Source organism: Populus trichocarpa, chromosome 8, assembly GCF_000002775.5.
Source record: "Populus trichocarpa isolate Nisqually-1 chromosome 8, P.trichocarpa_v4.1, whole genome shotgun sequence".
In the NCBI taxonomy this organism is placed as follows: Eukaryota; Viridiplantae; Streptophyta; class Magnoliopsida; order Malpighiales; family Salicaceae; genus Populus; species Populus trichocarpa.
In genome coordinates, this window is record NC_037292.2 from 13,742,348 (window position 1) to 13,764,331 (window position 21,984).

General features: G+C 32.6%; 4 protein-coding genes across 4 annotated transcripts; 1 reads left to right on the top strand and 3 right to left on the bottom strand.

Moving 5' to 3' along the window:
• The first annotated feature begins 1,923 nt into the window (after positions 1-1,923).
• LOC7473253 (serine/threonine-protein kinase PBL34) lies at positions 1,924-7,152 on the top strand. The gene is made up of 6 exons (XM_024607739.1): positions 1,924-2,402; positions 3,983-4,317; positions 4,465-4,600; positions 5,236-5,372; positions 5,457-5,580; positions 6,413-7,152. Exons 1-6 carry the CDS (start codon positions 2,222-2,224, stop codon positions 6,931-6,933), a joined length of 1,434 nt encoding a protein of 477 aa, XP_024463507.1. The 5' UTR covers positions 1,924-2,221; the 3' UTR covers positions 6,934-7,152.
• A 168-nt stretch (positions 7,153-7,320) lies between these two features.
• Positions 7,321-9,862, bottom strand: LOC7473254 (uncharacterized). The gene is made up of 7 exons (XM_002312671.4): positions 9,531-9,862; positions 9,276-9,440; positions 8,940-9,164; positions 8,711-8,832; positions 8,450-8,613; positions 7,819-7,973; positions 7,321-7,608 (listed from the first exon to the last, which is right to left on the bottom strand). Exons 1-7 carry the CDS (start codon positions 9,729-9,731, stop codon positions 7,510-7,512), a joined length of 1,131 nt encoding a protein of 376 aa, XP_002312707.2. The 5' UTR covers positions 9,732-9,862; the 3' UTR covers positions 7,321-7,509.
• Positions 9,863-12,770: 2,908 nt separating this feature from the next.
• On the bottom strand, positions 12,771-17,161 carry LOC7469081 (mitochondrial outer membrane protein porin of 36 kDa). The gene is made up of 6 exons (XM_002312672.4): positions 16,995-17,161; positions 16,834-16,901; positions 15,796-15,906; positions 14,293-14,379; positions 13,816-14,024; positions 12,771-13,376 (listed from the first exon to the last, which is right to left on the bottom strand). Exons 1-6 carry the CDS (start codon positions 17,041-17,043, stop codon positions 13,070-13,072), a joined length of 831 nt encoding a protein of 276 aa, XP_002312708.1. The 5' UTR covers positions 17,044-17,161; the 3' UTR covers positions 12,771-13,069.
• Positions 17,162-19,082: 1,921 nt separating this feature from the next.
• Positions 19,083-20,905, bottom strand: LOC7469082 (uncharacterized GPI-anchored protein At3g06035). The gene is made up of 2 exons (XM_002312673.4): positions 20,624-20,905; positions 19,083-19,876 (listed from the first exon to the last, which is right to left on the bottom strand). The coding sequence occupies exons 1-2, from the start codon at positions 20,709-20,711 to the stop codon at positions 19,347-19,349; spliced, it is 618 nt and encodes a 205-aa protein (XP_002312709.2). The 5' UTR covers positions 20,712-20,905; the 3' UTR covers positions 19,083-19,346.
• Between the last annotated feature and the right edge of the window lie 1,079 nt (positions 20,906-21,984).

Consider the following 21,984-nt stretch of genomic DNA (forward strand, 5'->3'; position numbering starts at 1 on the left):
ATTAAAAAAGTGAAAAGACAAGGATGTTCGTGCTAGTTAGCCATGGTTGTCAATATCATCCCATCCGATCCGGTATGTCCGAGTTTTATATTAGTTAAAAAAACAGAATAAATATTCATATATTTTATATTATATAAAATCTCATTTTATAACGTCTTCGAGTCGCTCTGCCAATCATTCCATTTCTTTCAACAGTTAAAGATAGACTTTTTCACCAAAATTCTTCATTAAATCACTTATAATATTTATCAAATTTGATCTAACAAAATTATCTACAAATTTTATTGAATCTTATTGCTTGATGTTTGTGAAAATTAATCTACTGGTTGGAATAATATTATCCACTTTCCTTTTAAATGATCATAGATACTTGTAAAGCAATTCAAGGACGTGTCACAATCTTTTATTTATTTATTTATTGTAGAAAACATTAAAAGATATGTTTTTTTTTGCGGTAAATAGAGTTAGCGTGTTTGGAAGTGTGGTTGCGGTTGCTTTTCAAAGTGTTTTTTACTCAAAAATATATCAAAATAATATATTTTTTTATTTTTTTAATTATTTTTTACATCAGCGCATTAAAATGATCTAAAAACACTAAAAAAATATTAATTTGAAGTAAATAAATTTTTTTTTTCAAAAACGCTTTTGAAACGCAGAAACAAACATTGAGTGATTTGATTATAATTTATTTATAATTTAATACACCCTGGATTTATTATTTATTTTTTAATAATTTATTTTGGTCTTTTAAATTTTATTTTGGGTGATTTGATTATAATTGAAAACCAATTGTATTTTTTATTTCTTAAACAAGAGTGAAATTGAAAGAAGAGAGATCAAAATAAAAACGACACCAAACATGGGTGTCATGCTAGGAATTTCATGAAAAATACACTTAAATTCTCAATCTTTAAATATAACTTAATTTATACAATTTAGATCCCTTTAAATTTCAAAAAATCACTAGATTTTTTTGGTTTCCACGCAATGAGATAGGTTTGATGGTGGTGTTCTAAAACCTTAATATTGCTTGAAAAAACCAAATTTAAATCAAGGGAGATAAATCTAATCTAGTTTTATTTTGGGTTCTTGTGTTTTTTGGTTTGATGGGTTGTTTGTAGGTGTTCAAAGGGTGCTAATTAAGTTTTTTAGCTTGAAATAATTTAAAAATAAGTTTTTAGAGCAAATGAAACATTGCTACTATAATTTAAATAGTTGTCTATAAGTCCAGATTCCATTCCAACCACTACTATGTTGGCTGAAAAAATAATAACAATGTTTTATTTGGGGAGAACTAGCATGTATAATTTAGCATATAATTTTTTTATCTACAAAAATACATTGGAAGAACTAGCATGTATAATTTATTTTTAGGAGAAAAAATATCTAATCCGCGGTAAAACGTGGAGCAAATAGCTAGTTTTTTCTATAATATATAATGATGCAATAACATTACATTACATGTATATATTACTTAATTAACTAAGTTTTTTTATACGAACTGGAATAACAAATTCATCAATAATAATTATTTTTAATTATATAAAAATCATGCTATATATTATAATATTAACTTTGAAATAGAACAGTGAAATAAATCTATACTGAACCTTTCGTATCAATTGAAAATCAAGAACCACCTCCGGAACTGCCTTGTAAAGAAGTAGTTCTAATTTTTTAAAATATTTTTTTATTTTTAAAAAATTATTTTTGATATTAATATATTAAAATGATTTGAAAATATTAAAAAATATTAATTTAAAATAAAAAAATAAAATAAAAATATTTTTTAAAAATATTTTTAAAACACAAAAATAATCAATAAAAATAGTAAAGTGGGCACATTATGAAAATATAAAGAGTAAAAGGACTAAATGTACAATTAATCCTCAGTGCTATTATCGAGAGAGCAGCGGACATTTCCTGGTCTTAACTGATTAGAAATATGAAAAATAGAAGACCAAACCATGTTGTTGTCTGTCTCAATGGTTTCCACAGTTTGATTATTTTTAAAAATCTTTAAAAAGGGGCTATCAATTTTTATGTACCTGACGTGATCTAGCCCTTCTTTTCTGTTTTTCAATTGGGGTTGTGGGTATTGAAGAGAAATTGCTAAATTTGAAACCTCTTTTTTTGGATGTGGCAAGTGGTGGGATTTGGGGTGTTGGTTTGATGAAAAGTGGGTTTTGGAATTTAGGGTTTTTGAAGAGGAAAGGAGAGGATGGGTTTAGGCAGTGAAGAAGGTAAAGTGAAGTCTTCTTGGGATGTGTGCAAATCAAAGGAGAGGAAGAAGAAAGATGGTACAAAGGCGGGGTGTTGGGTCAAGTTAAGGCTTGTTGGGGGCTGCATTTCGTCAAGATCCAAAGTTGATAGCTCTGTTAGTGGGACTAGTACCCATTTTGGTAATTCCGATTTCTCTTCACTTCAATTTTTTTTTGGGGGTTTGATCTATGTGGATTATTTGTTTTAGTTCAATCAGTTTGTCAGTTAAGATTGGCATGGTTTCCTTCCTGGGATGTTTGTTCAACCAAGAATGGTTTTGCAACCGAATGTTTAGTTTCTATGTGCGTGCGTGTGTGCATAACAGTGACTTTAAAAGGAACTAGCAACAGCTATTTTCACTGCTTGCACCATTTAAAAGCTGCATGAATACCGAAGCCTGACTTGGCTGTGAGATCCATTGACAGGGTGAAGGTTTTTCTATGAAAACTTGGAGTACTTAGATTTTGCAGAAACTACTTCAGGTCATGCTAGACATAAGTTGTTTTCTTTCCCGCAGTTTATCGCAAACATGCAGAATTACTATTTGGAGAGTCATCTCTAACAGTTTTTTGTTTATTTTATATCCGCTAGCTTGGGGAAGCCGTTTTTTTTAGTTCAAGCGGAAAATAAAGGAAGGGAATTTTTCCGTATTGGTACTTGACTGAGTCATTCATTTACTTGATTGACTTGATGTTTTTGGTTAGATTTGGTTCTTTAATTTCTTTTTACCTTGGTGTTCTGGTCAGAGCTTTGCAATAAATGCTTGGTATCATGATTTCCTTGATAGTTTTTTTATTATAACAATTATGTTCCTCGTTTCCAAAAGCAGGCTTGACTAAAGTCTTAACCTTTTAGTGATGTAGATAATCTGATTTAAGTTTATCGAACTTGCTTTTTTTTATTTCTTCTTAGAAATGATTTTTTTCTTATTTGTTGAAAACATTGCCTTAGTTCGAATCAGCTTCAATCCCATAGTAGTGTTGAAAAGATGTGTATAGTTCTTGGCTTTGGCAGAAAGTAGGACCAGCTGTTTCATCAGTTTATTTGAAACAAACTCCTTCAAATGATTGCAGCCATTTCCAGAATCTCAGGAAAATGGCAGTGAGTTTGGAATAATCATTAGTGTGCTGGTGATGGTAGCATGACTGATGAGTTGGTAGGTGTGTAATGGAAACATTCTAGTGGTGATAATAGTGGTAAAGATTGGGTTGCTGAGCTGCCCAATGGATTTAAGGAAAATTTTACCAGGTGAAGGACAGATACTTTGGTTTCAAAGGCACCTGCGATAGGGGCTGTGTGAGGTTGGAAGAGTGACTATCATGGTTAGTTTAAATAGCAGAATGTGGGAATCTATGATTTGTGTATGTGGAGAGTTCAAGTTAAAAGAAACCACGATTATCGTTACAAGGATATATGGTATTACCGTGTAGTTTCATTTTTGTTGAATTTACATGTACATGCTACACTGTAGTTTATGCTTCAATTTTTTTCTTATTTACCATTTTAATTATGATCTGGGTTGGGTGTCACATCTCTTTGTCAAACCTGCACACAGTGGCATGCAGTTTAGCATTTCATTGAAAAGCTGGTGTGTTTGTATCCAGAAGGGCTTGTAGCGCACGGTGCTTTATTTGTCTATTTCATTGTTATGATTATCATCCCTTAAGATTTCATTTTACAGTAGTCTGTATTCTAATAGTGTAAGTTTGTGAATCAACAGAAAGTAAATCCATAAATGATACAAGCACAGACCAACCAGCTGTTCCTGTTGTCTCATCGTCAACCACAAGCAATACAGAAAGTAATTCATCCCTTTCCAAACTTGAAGAGGAGCTTAAAGTTGCTTCTCGACTGCGGAAGTTCACATTTAATGATCTCAAACTGGCAACTCGAAATTTTAGACCTGAGAGTCTTCTTGGTGAAGGTGGCTTTGGTTGTGTTTTCAAGGGATGGATTGAAGAAAATGGAACTGCTCCGGTGAAACCTGGTACTGGCCTTACCGTTGCTGTTAAAACCCTTAATCATGATGGGCTCCAGGGTCATAAAGAATGGCTGGTACCAGACTTTCCTAATCTATTTACTTCACATATAAAAGTTCACTATCATATTTTCTGTGCCTTTTCATTTTCAATAATTTTGTTTCCAAATCGTTTGGATTTCTTACTCCTAGGTTTGCTTTTAATTGTTGGATCTGTGTGGCAGGCTGAAGTAAATTACCTTGGTGATCTTGTTCATCCTAACCTGGTTAAACTGATTGGTTACTGCATTGAAGATGATCAAAGGCTGCTAGTTTACGAGTTCATGCCTCGAGGAAGCTTGGAGAACCACCTATTTCGACGTATGCAACCACCATTTGCTTTTCTTGTTGGCCCTTTTTTCTCTCCCTTAAAAAAAAATTATGGTTTCTAGTATGAAAGTAATTTAAAATGTGCGGTGAAAAATTATTCTCTCTACCCTTTTTCTCTACAGTAATGGACTTTTCCAGAATAGAAATTACAAAAGCATTTACATAAAATAGCTGGGGACATCAGATAAGCAATGCTTGCACTGGAGATTGGTTGTGTGTATTTATGTGTATGCATGAACATATCTCTATTTATGTTCAGAAGTGAATCAAATACATGCGAGATCGTTGGTGATGAAGCTCAGGATGAGCTGTGAAAATTTTGAATTCTGTCACGTTTACCTAAGGCCACAAAGTTATTGAAAGTTCTAGCAAATCATCAAACTTGTATCAGATTTCCCCTAGATTTTTATCAAACAGCCAAGTTTAACAATGAAAAAGTAACACAATGAAACAGCTGAATTTTATAAAATGGAGCTGTTTTATTACCACCCTTTCATATATATGATTTTGATACGCAGATGCTTTTTCTTACATGGCTAGAGTTGTATTGACATTGCCAGGTTTTGCTGTGTTGCGCAATTTGCTTATTAAACATCATTCATTTTTTATGGAAATTTTATATGCAGGGTCCCTACCTCTTCCATGGTCTATAAGAATGAAAATCGCTCTCGGTGCTGCCAAAGGTCTTGCCTTTCTTCATGAAGAAGCTGAAAGGCCAGTGATTTATCGTGATTTCAAAACCTCCAATATATTATTAGATGCGGTACATAATATTACTATAGCAATATTTTTCCTCTTCCTCCTCTTCACTTAATTGGTGCATCCTACTAATCAAATTCTGTATCAGGATTACAATGCCAAGCTTTCTGATTTTGGACTTGCCAAAGATGCTCCCGAGGGAGATAAGACCCATGTATCAACCCGGGTGATGGGAACTTATGGTTATGCAGCCCCAGAGTATGTAATGACCGGTAAGCATGATTTTCTCTTAATCCCTCAGTCATTTTCTCATCCTAATTTGATGAAAGATTTATTCTTTTCCCTAAAAGCCTAGATAAGCATATCTAGCTTTCTTTTTAACCCTAATTGCCTGCGTTACAGGCATATTCCAGTTGGCTCTGGGAAAAACTTTAGCTTTTCTGCATGAATTAGGAGGATAGATTTTGTATCTGTTCTCTGCATGTACCAAAGTGTTTATATTAGGATTTTGTATCTGTTCAGTGCCAGAGTTGAATCAAACTCCATGCGAGGCTGACGAAATTGGCTGGGGGGGGATTTGGTGTAAGGGGAGGGAGGGAAGGGGAGGATTTTGAAAGGTGCATGCCCCTCATATAATAAGAACTATCAACCCTCAAATTGGGAGTCAAAAGCAGTAAAAAATCCAACTCAATCTCTCTATTCTTAAATAACAAAACACCCTTAATTTAAAATTAGAAAGGAACTACATTCCCCTCATTAAAGATATCCTCTTCATCAGTTATCTCTGGTCCCCCTTCCCCTCTCCTAGACCGACACATTTGAACCAGAGAAGGGCATTTAATCCAACCGTTCCTTCTTTCTGTACCTTTACAAATCCTTCTGTCCTTGTTTAGGTATTTTTTTTTTTATTCTAGATAATAGGTAAAAATGATAGACAATATTGGATTTGCATGTATCTGTAGTAGGCATCCGATTGTATGCAGTCATGTGCCTCCAGGTAGTCAGTCCTGTTCATATTAGGTAGGAAAGGTTCGCAACATTCTTTTGCTGCTGCATGTGATCATCATTACATCAAGGCTAAACAGGCTAAAACACTTCTGTCAGGACATCTTACATCAAGGAGCGACGTCTACAGTTTTGGTGTGGTCTTGCTTGAAATGATAACCGGCAGGAGATCCATGGATAAGAACCGTCCTAATGGAGAGCATAATCTTGTTGAGTGGGCGAGGCCATATCTAGGAGAGAGAAGAAGATTCTACCGGCTGATAGACCCTCGACTTCAAGGTCACTTTTCAATAAAAGGAGCCCAGAAAGCTGCACAGCTGGCTGCTCATTGCCTTAGCAGGGATCCTAAAGCCAGGCCTCTAATGAGTGAAGTGGTCGACACATTGAAGCCTCTGCCCAACCTCAAGGACATGGCAAGCTCATCGTATTATTTCCAGACCATGCAAGGTGACCGGGTTGGGTCTAGCCCAAATGCCAAAAATGGTGTCCGCTCACAGGCTGGATTGTTATCTCGGAATGGGCACCAACAAAGGAGTTTTTCAATACCACATGGTCCCCATGCTTCTCCTTTCCACCATCAATATCCCCACCAATCTCCAAAACCCAGTGGCAAACCATAGCACAGGATCAGTGAAGTATCTGCTTCTTTTAGCTGCCTCTTTTCATTCATTTCTTTTTTCACCCTTTTCTTACTATAGATGTATTTTCTGTGAAAGCATTTGTTCTTGTACAACTGAGAAGGCAATGGAGGAACATGTCCCTATATGTTGTATTTAGAATGATGACCATCCTTCACACACGGGGTAATGATGAGGCTTATGGCGCAAAATGTTAGTCGATTGCCCTCTACAGTCCAGAAAATGTTAAGGAATATTAGGTCCTGTCTGATTGAATCTTTTTTCATAACTCGATCGGAAAAATCCGATTGGGATTGTTTCCATGTTCCATAATAACTCGACGTTATTCAGCCGGACAGGTATAAATTGCCTCTTTCAATCAACAAAAAATGGTGAGAAGGGTGGTTAAAAGATTATAGCATGTTAGAACAAACGTCCAATAATATAGGTATTGTGAATAAAGTTTATTCATGTACTGTGATTCATGATATATGTACTTATGTAAGGATCTCAGCCTTGAAGACCACTTCTTGAGTAACTTCTAGCGATCATTCTTTGTCGTCTAAATAGTGATTCATCTCACCCAGTTCGCCTTGTCAATTGCTCTTTGGATGTGCTCTCAAAAATCTTATCTGCATTTCCAACCTCAAACCCATCTCGCCTGTGAAACTCCTTGACCTGTTGAAGATGGTTATGGAAGTTACTACCTCGTAATTGAGCATTAAAGAAACAATTCATTTCTTGACAGTCAGATTAATGAGGATCTTGATGTCTATCAATCAGACTGCTCTGGTAACAATCCTCGATATGGCAGTGATCTCAATAGGCTTGGGAGAATCAAAGTGAAAGAAAATATCATTTCAAGGAGAACACAAGGGAATCCTTTACCTCTTCCTTGCGTAGATTTTTATATTGTGGCAACACAAGGCGTTCGGCAAACTCTATGTATGAGCAGGGAACTGATTCAGTGAAGCCATCAGAAAACTTGAAAGAGATTGAGTCGGCTACAGTTGAGCTTTGAAGCAGGAGACCATCAGGGCTCACTGGCAGTGGAGGAAAAGAAATCATTTAATTATTATCAAACCTCTCAGAGAAAGAGTATGCAATTCTAAACCAATTATAAATAACTAGTACAGTAACTAAAACAACATACTATACTTGATCTATGACAATAAGAGTATAGATGAAGTCACTCCACAATCTCTGAGAAAGACCATTATTTATGGTCCCTTGGCAGGCAGTGCTAAAACAAATTCAAAAGTAGCTGAGATGCATGGGAAGCAGGAAAAAAAAATGAAGTTGCTAAAATTTCTAGTATTGGATTGAGGTCATAGTTATAGAACCCAAACAAAACATCTCTTAATCCATTCAGGTGAAGTTTTATTTGAACAGGAAATCTAGGACAAAACATTCACCCATAATTATTATCAGCAGCACTAGACAAGATAATTTCCTACAATTTTAGCTTACAAGAAAACTAGCACGGGGACGCAAGATTAAAAAGAAAGAGTTACCAAACCTTTGAGAGCACCCCCTTCAGAATTCAGTTTGAATCCATTCTCTTGGAGGAACTGATTGAGGGCTCTGATATTTGTCAAGTGAGTTTTCAGGCGATGAGTGGAAATAGTGACATGGTTGAGTGCATAACCATTGACAAGTGTCCAGGCAGCATATTCACTCTCCCTAGGCATCAATAAAAATATATAACAGCACAGTTAAAACACAAATCTTGTATTGAGAAAAGAAAATTGAAGTACAAGTTAAAAGAGTAAATTACTACTTTGCCAATTGCTGAAAGTCAGAAAAGAAGGGCTTCTTCCATGTTAACGACCCCAGAGCACTAGCAAGAGTTGCATGCTTGTATCCACTGCCTGATGTTTCTATGTATTTTTCAATAATTTCCTAACACATGAAGTTAATTAAATCTTCAGTCTACACAGAAGAGGATGGATTAATATAATTAATGATACAATGAAGTACCAACCATCACTACTATTAGCACTACTCACTTGAGCTTGTGGACTTAATTGATCAACGAGAAGCTCTGATATAAAAATTCTTGGCAAAGGGCCATTAACACCACTGCCAGTGGCAGCATCCTCATGCGGGAGGCCACTGGGAGGTGAAAACCACAGAGCTTTCAACTTTTTTGCTGGAAATCTCAGCTCCTCCTGTTGTTTATACCCATAATCCAGGAAGAAACTTGCCATGGACTCAATCCCATGACCCTTCACCTATAATGATAATAATAATAATACTAATAAATCAAATCAAATTAAAAAAAATCTATCAAAATCAATTAGTTTCTTTTCAAGTTTTATGTAATTAACAAAAAAAATAGATACCCCAAAGGTCCTGAAAGCAAGATGATCATAGCAGATATGGTCAGCATCATCAACCGACTTAACCAAGTCTAGTATAGCTTTTGCTGTTGGATTTCTCTTCAAATAAACCCTTTCCATGCTTCCTAATACACTCCTCATCAACAATAATGAATCTTCTTCATGTCCCTGTCATTTTTTTTTTGAAAAAATAAATAAATAAATTAACTCTATCGATTTAATCAATCTGTCCAGCTTGATTATTAATCAATCAATCACCTGAGATCTGGAAATCTGATGATCAACTTTAGATCTTGAGGCATGAACGGTGGTGGTGAAGAGATTCCGACTTCCGGTCACGGGAAATGATTTTTTCTTCCATGAGATTATGGAAAAGTGAGGATTGATCGTTGATAAGTACAGTGAGGGCATCTTCTCCGTCATCGTTGTTGAGTACAGTGAGAGCATCTTCGTCGTCATCGTTGAATTTAGTTTCTCCGACGAGAATAGCTTTTCTTTTTCGGTCCGAAGATTTTTTTATTCCTGATAGGCTTTTCTTCTTTTGGTATAGACGAGAATGGCGATCTCACTCCAAAAAGCGCAAACGTGTCTAATGGCACAGTATTTTTAATTTTCGATTGTTATATTATTTTATTTTAAAATTTACCATAACATACCTTCTGCCTTATGGGCATAACACCCGGGTCAGACCGATAATATTTTTTTTCAAAAATGATATTATAGGTTATTTGGAATTTTTTAAATTGAATCTAATTAAAAAAAAAATAATGAGATTTCTTGTTTAAAATATTTTCTAGTATTAAAAATATCAATCTTTAAAATTGTTATAAAAGTAAATTAGAGACCAATTTCTCTTATTTACTATACTAAAAAAAAATTAATGTTAAAACTAGTTTTTTTAAAAATATTTATTTTTTTAGAGATATTTTAAAAAATAAAATGAATTCAGTTTTTATCAATTTTTATCAATTATAGTAAATAATTAATTACAAATAGCTAATAAAAAATAGATTAATTTGTATCAATCTACCAAGTTAATCTAAAAATAATTAAATAAAAATTAAGGTAAAAATAGATGAAATTTGAAATAACCAAACTCAATGTTCAAGATTATGTTCACATGTAATACAAAAGAAAAGATCTTGAATTATCAAACGGAGAAATGTGAGAAAAGATACGTCAATCCTAATGTCGATTATTTGATTAATGCTTTCTTGTATGGTACTTAATTGTCAATTGTGGGGTCTTTAAGTTCTATTTGTTTTGTGAAATGAGTAGTTAATTGATTTTTGCAATTAAAATTATACATATACATAATATTCAATTTAAATATAAAATATGAAGAAATTATGTTAATATATCAAAATATATGAAAACACAACATTAGAGATGTTTTTTCATGTATCGAATTAGGTCTTTACACTTCGAACAAGATTTACACTGTTTGGCCCGCGGCCATCAATATTAGTGGATAAAAAAAATCAAATTAGATATAACATAAGGAGTATATCTCTCGGCTCTCATTCACTTTACCAACTTAGTCATCCATGAACGCAAGAAAAAATGATAATTTTATTCGATTTGTTGAATATTTAATATTATTCAATCTAAAAAATTTAAATTTTTATATGGTTTAATCTAAAATGAATAAAATCTCACTCAATGTAAGTGGGGCTGTGTTTCACTCGTATTATTATTTGATCTGATTTTTTTTAATTTTTTTATGTTATAATTTTATTTTTTAATATTATATATGGATTTTTAATCTTTTGACTTGTAGATTCTTATGGTTTTATGCACTTTGTTTTCTATGCTTCGGTTTTATTTTTGTAAAATCAAGTTTTTTTTAAAAGGATTGGGTTGGTTATGCTATGGCATCCACCAAGTATAAAAAAAATTAATTTTGGAGGTAGTTTAACTGGTCAGATCTTGAATTTAGTTTCCAATAATTATGAGTTTGAGTCCTCTCATGATCAATAAAAACTTATATAATTATTAATTTAAAAATTTATATGATTAATTAACATACATATAAACTGATAAAAAAAAAGTTACCTATCTGATCCTCCGTTAGAAGGGGAAGGGAGGCGACGAGGTCATTGGTTAGCAAAATCATTGCCTTCCCAGATTAAAGAGGCAAACACTAAAAATCTGCCACGTAGCATTAAAATTAAGAGTTCAGCTTTAATAAAATCATTCCATATGTTCTCACATTAAGATGGAGACTTCTTTATCGACAATGATAACCATAATACATAGATAATGATACGTATGGATAAGGATATAGTTATCACAACTATAATCAATCTATATTATATAATTGTCACTCTACGGTGTGCATCGATGGATTCAAAGTTTCTTAAAATGTTTTAAAAATATCCAATGATTCCAAGAAGAAAAAAAAAATTAGAACTTCTGAAACCAACTAATATCATCCAATTAATTTTACAAGTTCAAAAATAATCTGAACAATTAGAAGAAACATAATTTGACTTAAGAAATTCCTAGATATTTTTTATTAAAAAAAAATTAAAATAAAAGCATCAATCCAAATTAACATTTATAATCTACAATTCGGGTCATGGATCATTATAACCTCATAAAAATAAATAAAAAAACATTTTAAAACTCAATTCTCAATCAACATGATATTGAAAAGATAAAATAAAAAAAATCAATAAAAAAATAACCAAATCAACCCGAGTCAACTTGCTAAACTTAGATCATGCAACCGAGAACCTAATAGAAAAAAATTCAAAACAAATTATAAAGCACAATTCTCAATTAATCCAATGTTAAATGACAAAAATAAAAAAAATCAATAAAAAAACAAAATTAAAAGAATAAAAAATAATCAACTAAACTTATGACTCAAACCATAAGCATAAAATTAAAATAATCTCATAAAAATTAAATTAAAACAAATTATAAAGATCAATTCTCAATTTATCTAATATTAAAAGATAAAATTAAAAAAAAATTAATTACAAAAAACAAGTCTACCAAGTTAATCCGTCAAGACTTAAATCATGATTCAAACAACTCTATAGAGAACAAATCAAAAAAACTTATTCTCTAATAAATCTAATGTCAAAAAATAAAATTAAAAAATAAAATAAAATTAGTATTTTTTTTAAAAAAAAAATTAATACTAAAGATATCACAACTAGAATCAATCTATATAATATGATTGATGTTGGATAAGTACATAAAAGGACTAGAGTGTCATGATTATTGATATATGACAATAAATTTTCATAAATACTTATCATAAAACCATGTTAGTTTAAATCCTATTTATTTTTTAAAAAATTTAATTTAATTTTTATTTTTTTTGTTTTAAATTAATATTTTTTTAATATTTTTTAATTATTTTAATACGCTAATATCAAACATAATTTTTAAAAAATAAAAAATATATTATTTTAACATTTCTGAATTAGAATTACTTTGAAATGCAACCAGAATCCTAAGTAGACATGAAAGGAGACTCGGCGATACTCAACAACCAGGAAAAGAAAAATAATTAATATGATCAAACCAAAAATATCCAAATGCAGCAACTCTGCTCCAGAACATGTATACCCTCTTATTGAGGGCGGATGCAAAATTTTGAAGAGTAAATTGGTGCCTGACACCAATTAGAATTATTTTCTAAGAGACCATAACCCTCAAATATGTGAAACCCAAACACATCACAGAAACTGATGGAAAGTCTGTCATCCTTCAGTGTATTATTGCTCTCTGCAACGAACAAAACAACTGAGATACAGTCACACCACCAGAAGTTGCCTGGTCTAGGGCTTGAGAGCCAAGGCCAATCCAATCTTAGCGCTCTTTTCAATTGCCTTCGTATCAACCTCCCCCGAGATTGTGAAGAGAGACTTGGGGCGCCACTCATGCTGGATAAGGGCACTCGCTTTCCCATAGTTGTTCAACCGAGCCTTCACTGTAGTCAGGGGGTCGAGTGCATGCTGCGTGCCAATGGTCAATGTGTTTTCATTGCTTGAAAAACTACGGGTCAGCTCTGCACCAACGGCTGTACTGGTCAATGGTCTCACTGTGTGGTAGTAGGAAGCAGTAAGGGTGTCTCCCTTATCATTGCTGTGGTCATCATCAAAAACATTCCCATCAGCAAAGGGAGACTTCAAATAAAAAATATGCACAAACAGCAGAAATAACTCCACTTTAATGTTTTAACATCGAGCTAATCCCAAGTTCAGAGTAAAAATGGTTGTCCTAGATGATACAAGAGAGTAGACCTTCCACAAAAATCAGAGAAATTAGTTCAGTGAGCATCTTTAGCAATACTGCCAGTAAATAATTATTCACCAGCAAATGCCTTCAAAACTTGCATTTCTCTGCATTGAACTACAGCTCAAGCTCTTTAATGGGATAGTGCCAGCAAAAGAATTCTCACGCCAGTCTTTAAACCGGTAGAGCTCAATGCTCAGTGAACATAATCAATGAAAGCAACAGAAAGTAACAGCTATTAGAGTAATTAACTAAAATGTAACTTCTTTCACCGCGTTGAATTACTCACACTGTCAGAGAAGCAATCAGGTCAGCATTTGTATAACTCAACCCTGCATTGTATTTAGTGAAGTTCCCAGTAGCAGTATCAAATGAGAGATCCGTCCCAAGAGAAACAACATTACTCCCGATCACGCCTGAGAAGTTAACAATGGGATTTGCAGTCAACCCAAGGCTAGTGCTTATCCCAGCATACTCATGCTGGTACTGGAGTTCCACCTGTTAGCACAAGAAATTAAATCAGATCATAGAGTGGCAAAAAACAGCCTCATTAACACTGTGGCATGCCCATTAATGCAGTAAGAAGTTCCAAATAGACAAGACAACCATGACCTCAATGTTTAACAACAAATACAAAAAATCAGACCAGCAATCAATAACCATAACCGCAAAATAATGATGCTCCCAACAGCCAAGCAAAGCAGGAAGTAGAAACAACTGAAAATGACAAGATAAAAGTTAATTGACAAGGAAAGAACCCTTTTACCTTGCCAGATCTCTGATCAGGGACTTTGAAGCTAAAGATGGTCTTGAGCCCAGGAGCAGGTTCGTCAATAGTAATAGTTGTGAGAAGCTACAGATGAACACAAAACTATCAATTGCACAATCAAAGCATCATATTACTAGTTATATAATTATCCAACGAATGTTCACTGCATGGAAAAAAGTTATTCTAATTAGCTGCGATGAATGCCAAAAGGAATTTCATCTTTTGAAAAGAATGCGAACAAACTGCTTTACAACCTTATGTAGTAAAATCATGCTTTGGTCCAGCAATACAGGCATGGGGTATGTCCTAAAGAACAATCTAACAAATAAGACAGCAATACATGTAATATAAAGCAACCCTGCAATGCTCTATCCTTCACATCTATAGTCAACTGAAGTAAACGCTGTATTTAGGGAAATTTGTTTCTCGTAAAATATCTTACAAAAAATTTGATCTACATAAATATTTTATGGTCAACCCACAAACTTAGTTCGTTTATTGGAAAAAAATTTCAGCTCATGAAATTTTGTAAGATATTTTACAAACAGTAATAAACTTTAGCTATCACACAACCATTTCAACCACCTTCACCACCACCATCCCATCACCACCACTATCACCTCTACCACCCCACCATCACAACACATCATCATTGTTTCACTACCACTATAATTTCAATTCATTACTTACCAAAAATCATAAAATTTGTTCTATGTAAAATGTCTTACGGAAAATATTTCAAATGTAAATTATAATGCAAAAGATTTTTTCTAAAACAAATACTAGGGGTGAGCATTGGGGTATTCAAGGGAATGCCATTTCCAATACTTATCCCAATTATCCAAAATATTTTTTTCCTTACCTAACCCTATTTCTTTTACCCGATCAAACAATTTGGGTAATTCAGATAACTCAAATTACCTGAATTTTTTACCTATTACCCCATTAATTTTTCTTCCCCAAAGTTTTGACTACATGAGAATTAGGTTTAAGGAACATTACAAGCCTATGAGTTTTAAAAATTTATGAATTATTATTGGATAACCTGATTTTTTTTTGTTTAACCCGAATTACCCATTTTCTGCAATTTTTAAAAGTTTATAATCCAAATTAGTAGTTTTTTTAAATGCTCACCGCTACCAACACCTCCTTAAATGAAAAGGAGTTATTGAATCATGGTGGTATACTGGTGAATTAATGCGATAATTCGCCATATCTGGGATAAGAGATCACATACAACTTGTTTGACCATATAATTGAGATGAATACAAAAATCCCATCTTCAAACAATTTACACCGGTACTCAAGAAATGTAGAGCTTCATAGCTCACCAACCCAGAGCACAAAAGAGAAGAAAGTACCTCTGATAGTGACTTGAAGTCTAAACAGGATCATCAAACAAGGGCATAATATACAAATCACAAGCACAGATAATTATCATTTCTGATTTGTTAAAAGTGAAAGAACAAGAAGGAGAGCAGGCAAGCTTTAATGTCTTACATTGGAGTTTGTGTCCACTTTTATATCAGTTGTGATGTTCTTGTTCTTTAGCTGACCGCTGACATCTGCTAAAAACAGCTCACCTTTCTTGATCCCAGTTGAAGTGAGTGCCTGGAATGCGAAATAAATATAATGTCAGATGATAATATTATAGAAGGTTGTTTTCAAAAGAAACAAGAACATATGCTTCAATGCAATTAACTTGATAGAAGACATCGAAACTAAATATCCAATCTAAAGGATTTCACATCTGCACATCCAAAACAGATGGTCCATTCTCAGGTGTAATATTTAACGAGTTAAAGAGTCTCGCGCCAATTCGAAACCCATATGCCATATCACCGATACCATAATTGCGAAAGAATTAATCATGGTAAACTAAACAAATCAATGCAATTATAATCGCGGCAGTGTTTCCTTTTATTTTCAAGGCTACACACACATGGTTGTTGCTTAATTTTCCTTTACTGTTTGTGAATCGTACAAACAGCTCAATTAAATCAGCCAAAACGACATGCTGAGCAAAAAATCCATAAATGCAAATAAAATTATCAAAATAATATAGAATCCAAATCCTGCTGCTAAGAGCCAGTTTGGTATTATGGTAACGGTTGTTTTTCAAAATAATTTTCGCTTGGAAATGCATGAAAATATTTTTTTTATTTTTTATATCAACATATCAAAACAATTTAAAAAAACACAGGAAAAACAATTTGAAGCAAAGAAAAAAAATAAAAAAAATTCAATTTTTTTCAAAAATGCATTTGAAACACAAAAACAGGCTCTAAGTGCAAAGAAATTAATCGTCCAGCACTTAACAATGGAGATTGACCAATTCATTTCTCATCAATAAAAAAATTATTCAACTTAACTGTTTTCCTAGGCCTAACATTACAACTTCTACATGGAATATAAAGGGGGAAAAAAACATGAGGATTCATCTGGGCAGTCCGTTAATTAAAAAAGAACATCAATACCACAATTTAAAAAAAATATATAATTAATAAAAAAAATAAAAGGAAAAGGAGAGAAAATTACAACTCCAGTTGAGGTATAAGTAGTGACAGTGAACTTGTGGTCGCTCTGGTAATCTTTATAGAGAAGATCTGGAAATTTCGAGAAATTAAGAAAAAAAATATCAAAATAATCACAAAATGAAAATAAATTAAGGAGTGAGCAAAAAATGAAATCCCTGTTACCTCTAGCTTTCTTGCCAATATCGACGTAGAGACCTGGGCCTTTTCCCATGATTTTTTTTTTTTAATAAATGGTATGAAACAAAAATATATTGAGAGAGAGCTTTGGATTGCTCCAGCAGAGGATTCTATAAAGAAATATAAAGAAAAAAAAAAGAAAAAAGAAAATTGAGAGAACCCTACCTACTCTTTCGCAACCGTTTGATATGGACCGTTGGATCTGATGGTGTGTTAGATGGCCTCGAGGATCCTTCCTATTCTTTTGTAACCGGTTGATATCGACCGTTGGATCTGAAGCTAAGGAGCTGGTGGTTGTATGGCCTCGATAGTCGGGACGGGAGGTACTTGGGCATATTCGCCCATGTTTTTTTTTTTGTTTTATTAAGAGTTAATGTTATACTGGGGCTTGTTTGGTAATTTTTAAATTTTTATGTGTTTGTTTGTTATTAGAAAAATTAAATAATAAAAAATATTTTCTGGTCAACGGAAAATATTTTCCAGTCAAAGAAAAATTTGGTTTGGTTTTCAGAAAAGTATTTTCTTTTTATTTTGGGTGGAAAATATTTTCTGAAAGTTGTGAAAATTTTAGAAATGTCATATTATTTACTGATTATATCAAATTTAGTTCTCAAACTTTTGATTGCTATATATATATATATATATATATATATATTTTTTGTTTTGAATCTTTATTTTTCAATTTCATCCCTTAGAATTTAATTTTTATATTAACTTTGATCCTCATTTTTATTTTGCTTTTCCCTTATTATTTTTTAATTGAAATTTTTTATCTATCAAATTTGGTCCTCATTCTTTTGATTGTTACTTATTTTATTTGAAATAATTTATGAAATGTTAATTATTATTATTTTAATTTCTTCATCTTTTAATTTTTTTATTTTTTATTTGATCTCTATTATTTTGATTATTATTTATTTTATTTGAGATAATTTATGAAATTATATTTTTTTTCAATTTCATTCTCATTCAACTTTTTAATTTGTAAAATTTTTTTCTCATTATTTTAATAAACTTGAAAAAAATATAACATTAATAAGTTATTTTCCAGCTCATTTTCCATGACATAACCAAACACTGGAAAGTGTTTTTTAACTTATTTTTCATTACACTACCAAACATTGGAAAATACTTTCCCGAAATTCACTTTAAAAAAAAAATTACTTTCCAGCAAACAAACGGGCCTGAGAAACTTAAATTATTTGATTGTAACAATTGAGTATTTAATCTTTAAATTCTTATCAATAGGTATCTATGCGTCTGAATTTTTATAATTTTTACCATAATTATAATTGTTTTATATAAGTGTTTTAATTATTTGAAAATAATTTTATTTTTTTTATTAATCAAACTCCATAATACAACTATGTATTTCAGTTTAATAACTAATTGAATATTTGGTATTAAAAAGCATGTTTGATATTGTGATAACGATTGTATTTTAAATTGATTTTTGTTTGAAAATACATTGAAATAATATTGTTTTTTATTTTTTAAAATTTATTTTTAATGTCAGTACACCAAAACTATTTAAAAACACTAAAAAATAATTTAAAATAAACAAATAAAATAAAATAAAATACTTTACGTTACAAGTGATAAATTAGAGAATGGATTTCAGATTTTCTTAATTCAAATACCTTTCTTGGAAATAATCAAAATTCAATTAATCATGTTTATTAAGTACAATTTTTCTAAAATAAAAAACAATATCCTTATTTTACTTATATTTCAAATAATAGCAGAAATTAAGATAAAAAAAAAATTGATAAGCCAGACGAATCCCTTAATTTCATAGTGAATTTTACGGTGAAGAATTAAGAAAACAGCCTTTGTTGGTATCTCACTGAACTAGAAAAATAAAAAATGTGTTTTCTCAAGAAAACAACATTTAATTTTTAATTAATAAACATGTTTTCGAAAACTTTTCCACGATGTTTCTTCCAGGCTCCTTTCCATCTTCTAATCGAGGACTTGAGAAAAAAACAGAATTACTATGTATTAAAAGTACTTAACCAATCCAATACTTATTTTAGTTCATCAATAAACCTACAAGGAAATATAAAACAAATATTTCTATGATAATTTTGAAATATATTTTAAAAATTATTGTGTTTCTTATGTTAATCAAATGCGACCCATAATGTTCGAAAAATAAGAGTTCATCAAATATGGTACATAACAACTTTTCTTCAGCTATTGTCTCGATATGAACAAGAAAAAACAGCGATGCAAATAATCAGTCCCTCTGAAATGTCAAAAGGGAATACAAGACTTGGATCCTTGTACAACCGAGTTGCGTTCATGTGAGCTAGTGTTAGCCATGCACTTGGTTCTTCACAACAAGAAGAGAGAACCTATCAGCAAAAACAGCAAGTGATAGATTAGACCAGTATTCTTGGCGGTCAAATTGGCTGCATTGTAATCCGAACCGTCTGTCTTGGAAGTCACATAACTTCCCTCAGGTGTGCTTGTGGTCAGAACAACAACGATCCAGTTACCATCAGAACCAATCCCAGCTCCTGTAAACTTAGTATCATTAAGGTTATCGGAGTATGGAGTCCGTGTGAAGTTAGTGAGCACAAGACTTGGATCCAGGTGGGGAACACAAGCAGGCATCACAGCTCCATCCCTTGTGTTGGAGACATTCAAATGGCATTTGGCTAGAAGGCTCGGGTAATTGGGGAACTGCGGCTCAGTGCCTGGTACTGTGTTGGAACCCGTGGTATTTGTACAAGGTTGGTTCTTAAATTGGTCAGCTATCTCCTCAGCAAGGCACTCTGCGTTATCATTTTTTGTGAGGGTAGTCAAATTGAAGGATGTCCTGTAGTTGTTAATCCCTTGAAGAAGGGCATCCTCCTGATCACCTGCAAATAAGTGGTGGAATGAGAAGCTTAGTGTTAAGATATCAGCCGGGAAGAAAATCTTAACTTGGGCAAATTAACATGGAGCAATAGACTCATGGGACTGTACTGAAAAGAAAGCCCAGACCACTTGGGATCTGGGATCATTTCCAGCTTCGTGCGCATTCTAAACAAGCAGCAAAAACTAGTTTTTGATAGCAAGAGGACAACAAGTTTTAAAACCATTTTCTTGACCTGAAGAACAAGTATCAGCAAATTGCATAAAAAAGATTTTAACAGAAAAACAGATTAATGGGAGAGAAAAAATTAAGCAAAGACTTGACGAGCTTGCCAATGCAAATCATGAAAGCAAACTATAATACTAGTTGGATTACAGCTATTTCTTAGTTAACTGGGTCATAACAAGCAATCTTGCAAAGGCAAATTCACTGCATAATGTAACAGCCCGTTTGGAGACATCAGATTTGAGTAGAAATGAAATCAATTCAAGACCATTTACCAATTCCAGCGTTTTGGAAAGTTGTAAGCAATACAGATGAATTAAAAGTATCCAGATTAATTGTAATGCACATATATATTATAGAATTGGATCTACAAGACTACAGCTAAAACGACAGATTCAAACAGATATCTCTAGATCAAGAATCAGTAATCAGATCTCACATGATAAATTAGATAATGTAAAAAGAAATAAAAGAAAGCAGATAATTACCAAGTAATCCCAAAAATAAAGAAAAGAAAAATGGTTACCGTCACAAATGACAGGGTGACTGATCAAGCAGAGAATAATGAAGAAAACAAAGAATGGGAAGAGAAGAGAAAATCTTGAAGAAGCCATTGCTGCTGCTGCTAATTGAAGCTACTGTTGTTTTTCAAAGGAGAAAGGCGTCGGTGATGAATGTATATAGGAGAAAGAGTCCTAGAGAGTACTCCTAGTAAATGAGGAAGTGAGCAGCTTGGAAGATAGATTGTTCCTTTCTTGTTTGTTGGGTAACTAACGACAGCTACCGTGCATCTGCGACGTTCTTCCTTCCACTTTCTTTATTCATAAAAGCGTTGCCCAACCAACCCCCATCAGATTTATACGCTGCCGTTTTTAGTGGTCATTAACAACAACAACAACAATAATAATAATACTGCCGCGATTCTCGTACATGCTGTCTGCATGCCGCGCGTCTTCCTTTTCTTTCTAAAAACGACACCGCTTACCGCAAAACACGATTGCCCCCCTTTTTTTTTTTTTTTTTTTTGAAAATTCACGCATTTATTTTTAATGTTTTTTTGGAAAACTAGCAACAGTCAGTTATTTAAAAAAAAAAAAAAAAGAGCACAGTTTGATGGAAGTCACACGAGAGAATTGTGACTTTTTTAAAATTCATAGTTAAGAAATGTGAAATTTTAAATAAATGATCAACATGTGCTGAAAATGATGTACACAGTATTCTCGGTAGTATTGATGAGATGAGTAAAAAAATCACTAATATAGCTGGAAGCTCATGTGCCCCACTGTGACCATGTATACAATATACTTTAGTTGCATATTAAAAAAAAACTAAAATGACTTAGGGCTTGTTTGGAATTGTGATGGTGGTGGTGGTTCAAAGTGTTTATCTTAGAAATGCATCGAAATGAAGTTTTTTTATTTTTTAAAAATTATTTTTGACATCAGTACATCAAAACAATCTGAAAATATAAAAAAAATTCATTTTAAACCAAAAAAAATTAAAATTTTTGGGAACACAATCTCAAACACTCCCTTAATATTTCGCTATAGACCAAAACATATTATATTATGGATTGGAACAATATAATTATCATTTTGTCCTTATATGAGAAAATCATAAAACCAGCTATTAGAGTTAGAGAGGTAAAAATTTATTTTCCCAGTGCTCACTAGTCTTTTCACATTTTAAAGCATAATAAAAGTACACAGTTTTCTTAAAAACAAAATTATTTAATTATTTTTAGGGTTTTTTTCTATGTTCACTTTCTTAAAGCACAACAAAGCATGCGTTCTTCGAGAGGTGTGTGAGGTATCTTTTAATACCCAAACATTATCTTCCGCTATGATATTTGAATTGTCTCGGTGGCCTATCTATCCCTAGGCATCG

Bases quoted from the DNA above. Each gene is read 5' to 3' on its own strand.
- LOC7469082 (XM_002312673.4), bottom strand. From the start codon at position 20,711: ATGGCTTCTTCAAGATTTTCTCTTCTCTTCCCATTCTTTGTTTTCTTC. The intron at 19,877-20,623 runs GTAACCATTTTT...ACTTATTTGCAG, and splicing joins TCACCCTGTCATTTGTGACG to GTGATCAGGAGGATGCCCTT.
- LOC7469081 (XM_002312672.4), bottom strand. From the start codon at position 17,043: ATGGGAAAAGGCCCAGGTCTCTACGTCGATATTGGCAAGAAAGCTAGA. The intron at 15,907-16,833 runs GTAATTTTCTCT...TTCGCATTCCAG, and splicing joins CTTATACCTCAACTGGAGTT to GCACTCACTTCAACTGGGAT. The intron at 14,025-14,292 runs GTAAAAGGGTTC...TTGTGCTAACAG, and splicing joins CTGATCAGAGATCTGGCAAG to GTGGAACTCCAGTACCAGCA.
- LOC7473254 (XM_002312671.4), bottom strand. From the start codon at position 9,731: ATGACGACGAAGATGCTCTCACTGTACTCAACAACGATGACGGAGAAG. The intron at 9,441-9,530 runs GTGATTGATTGA...AAAAAATGACAG, and splicing joins ATCAGATTTCCAGATCTCAG to GGACATGAAGAAGATTCATT. The intron at 9,165-9,275 runs GTATCTATTTTT...TTATCATTATAG, and splicing joins TTGCTTTCAGGACCTTTGGG to GTGAAGGGTCATGGGATTGA.
- LOC7473253 (XM_024607739.1), top strand. From the start codon at position 2,222: ATGGGTTTAGGCAGTGAAGAAGGTAAAGTGAAGTCTTCTTGGGATGTG. The intron at 4,601-5,235 runs GTATGCAACCAC...TTTTATATGCAG, and splicing joins GGAGAACCACCTATTTCGAC to GGTCCCTACCTCTTCCATGG. The intron at 5,581-6,412 runs GTAAGCATGATT...CACTTCTGTCAG, and splicing joins CCCAGAGTATGTAATGACCG to GACATCTTACATCAAGGAGC.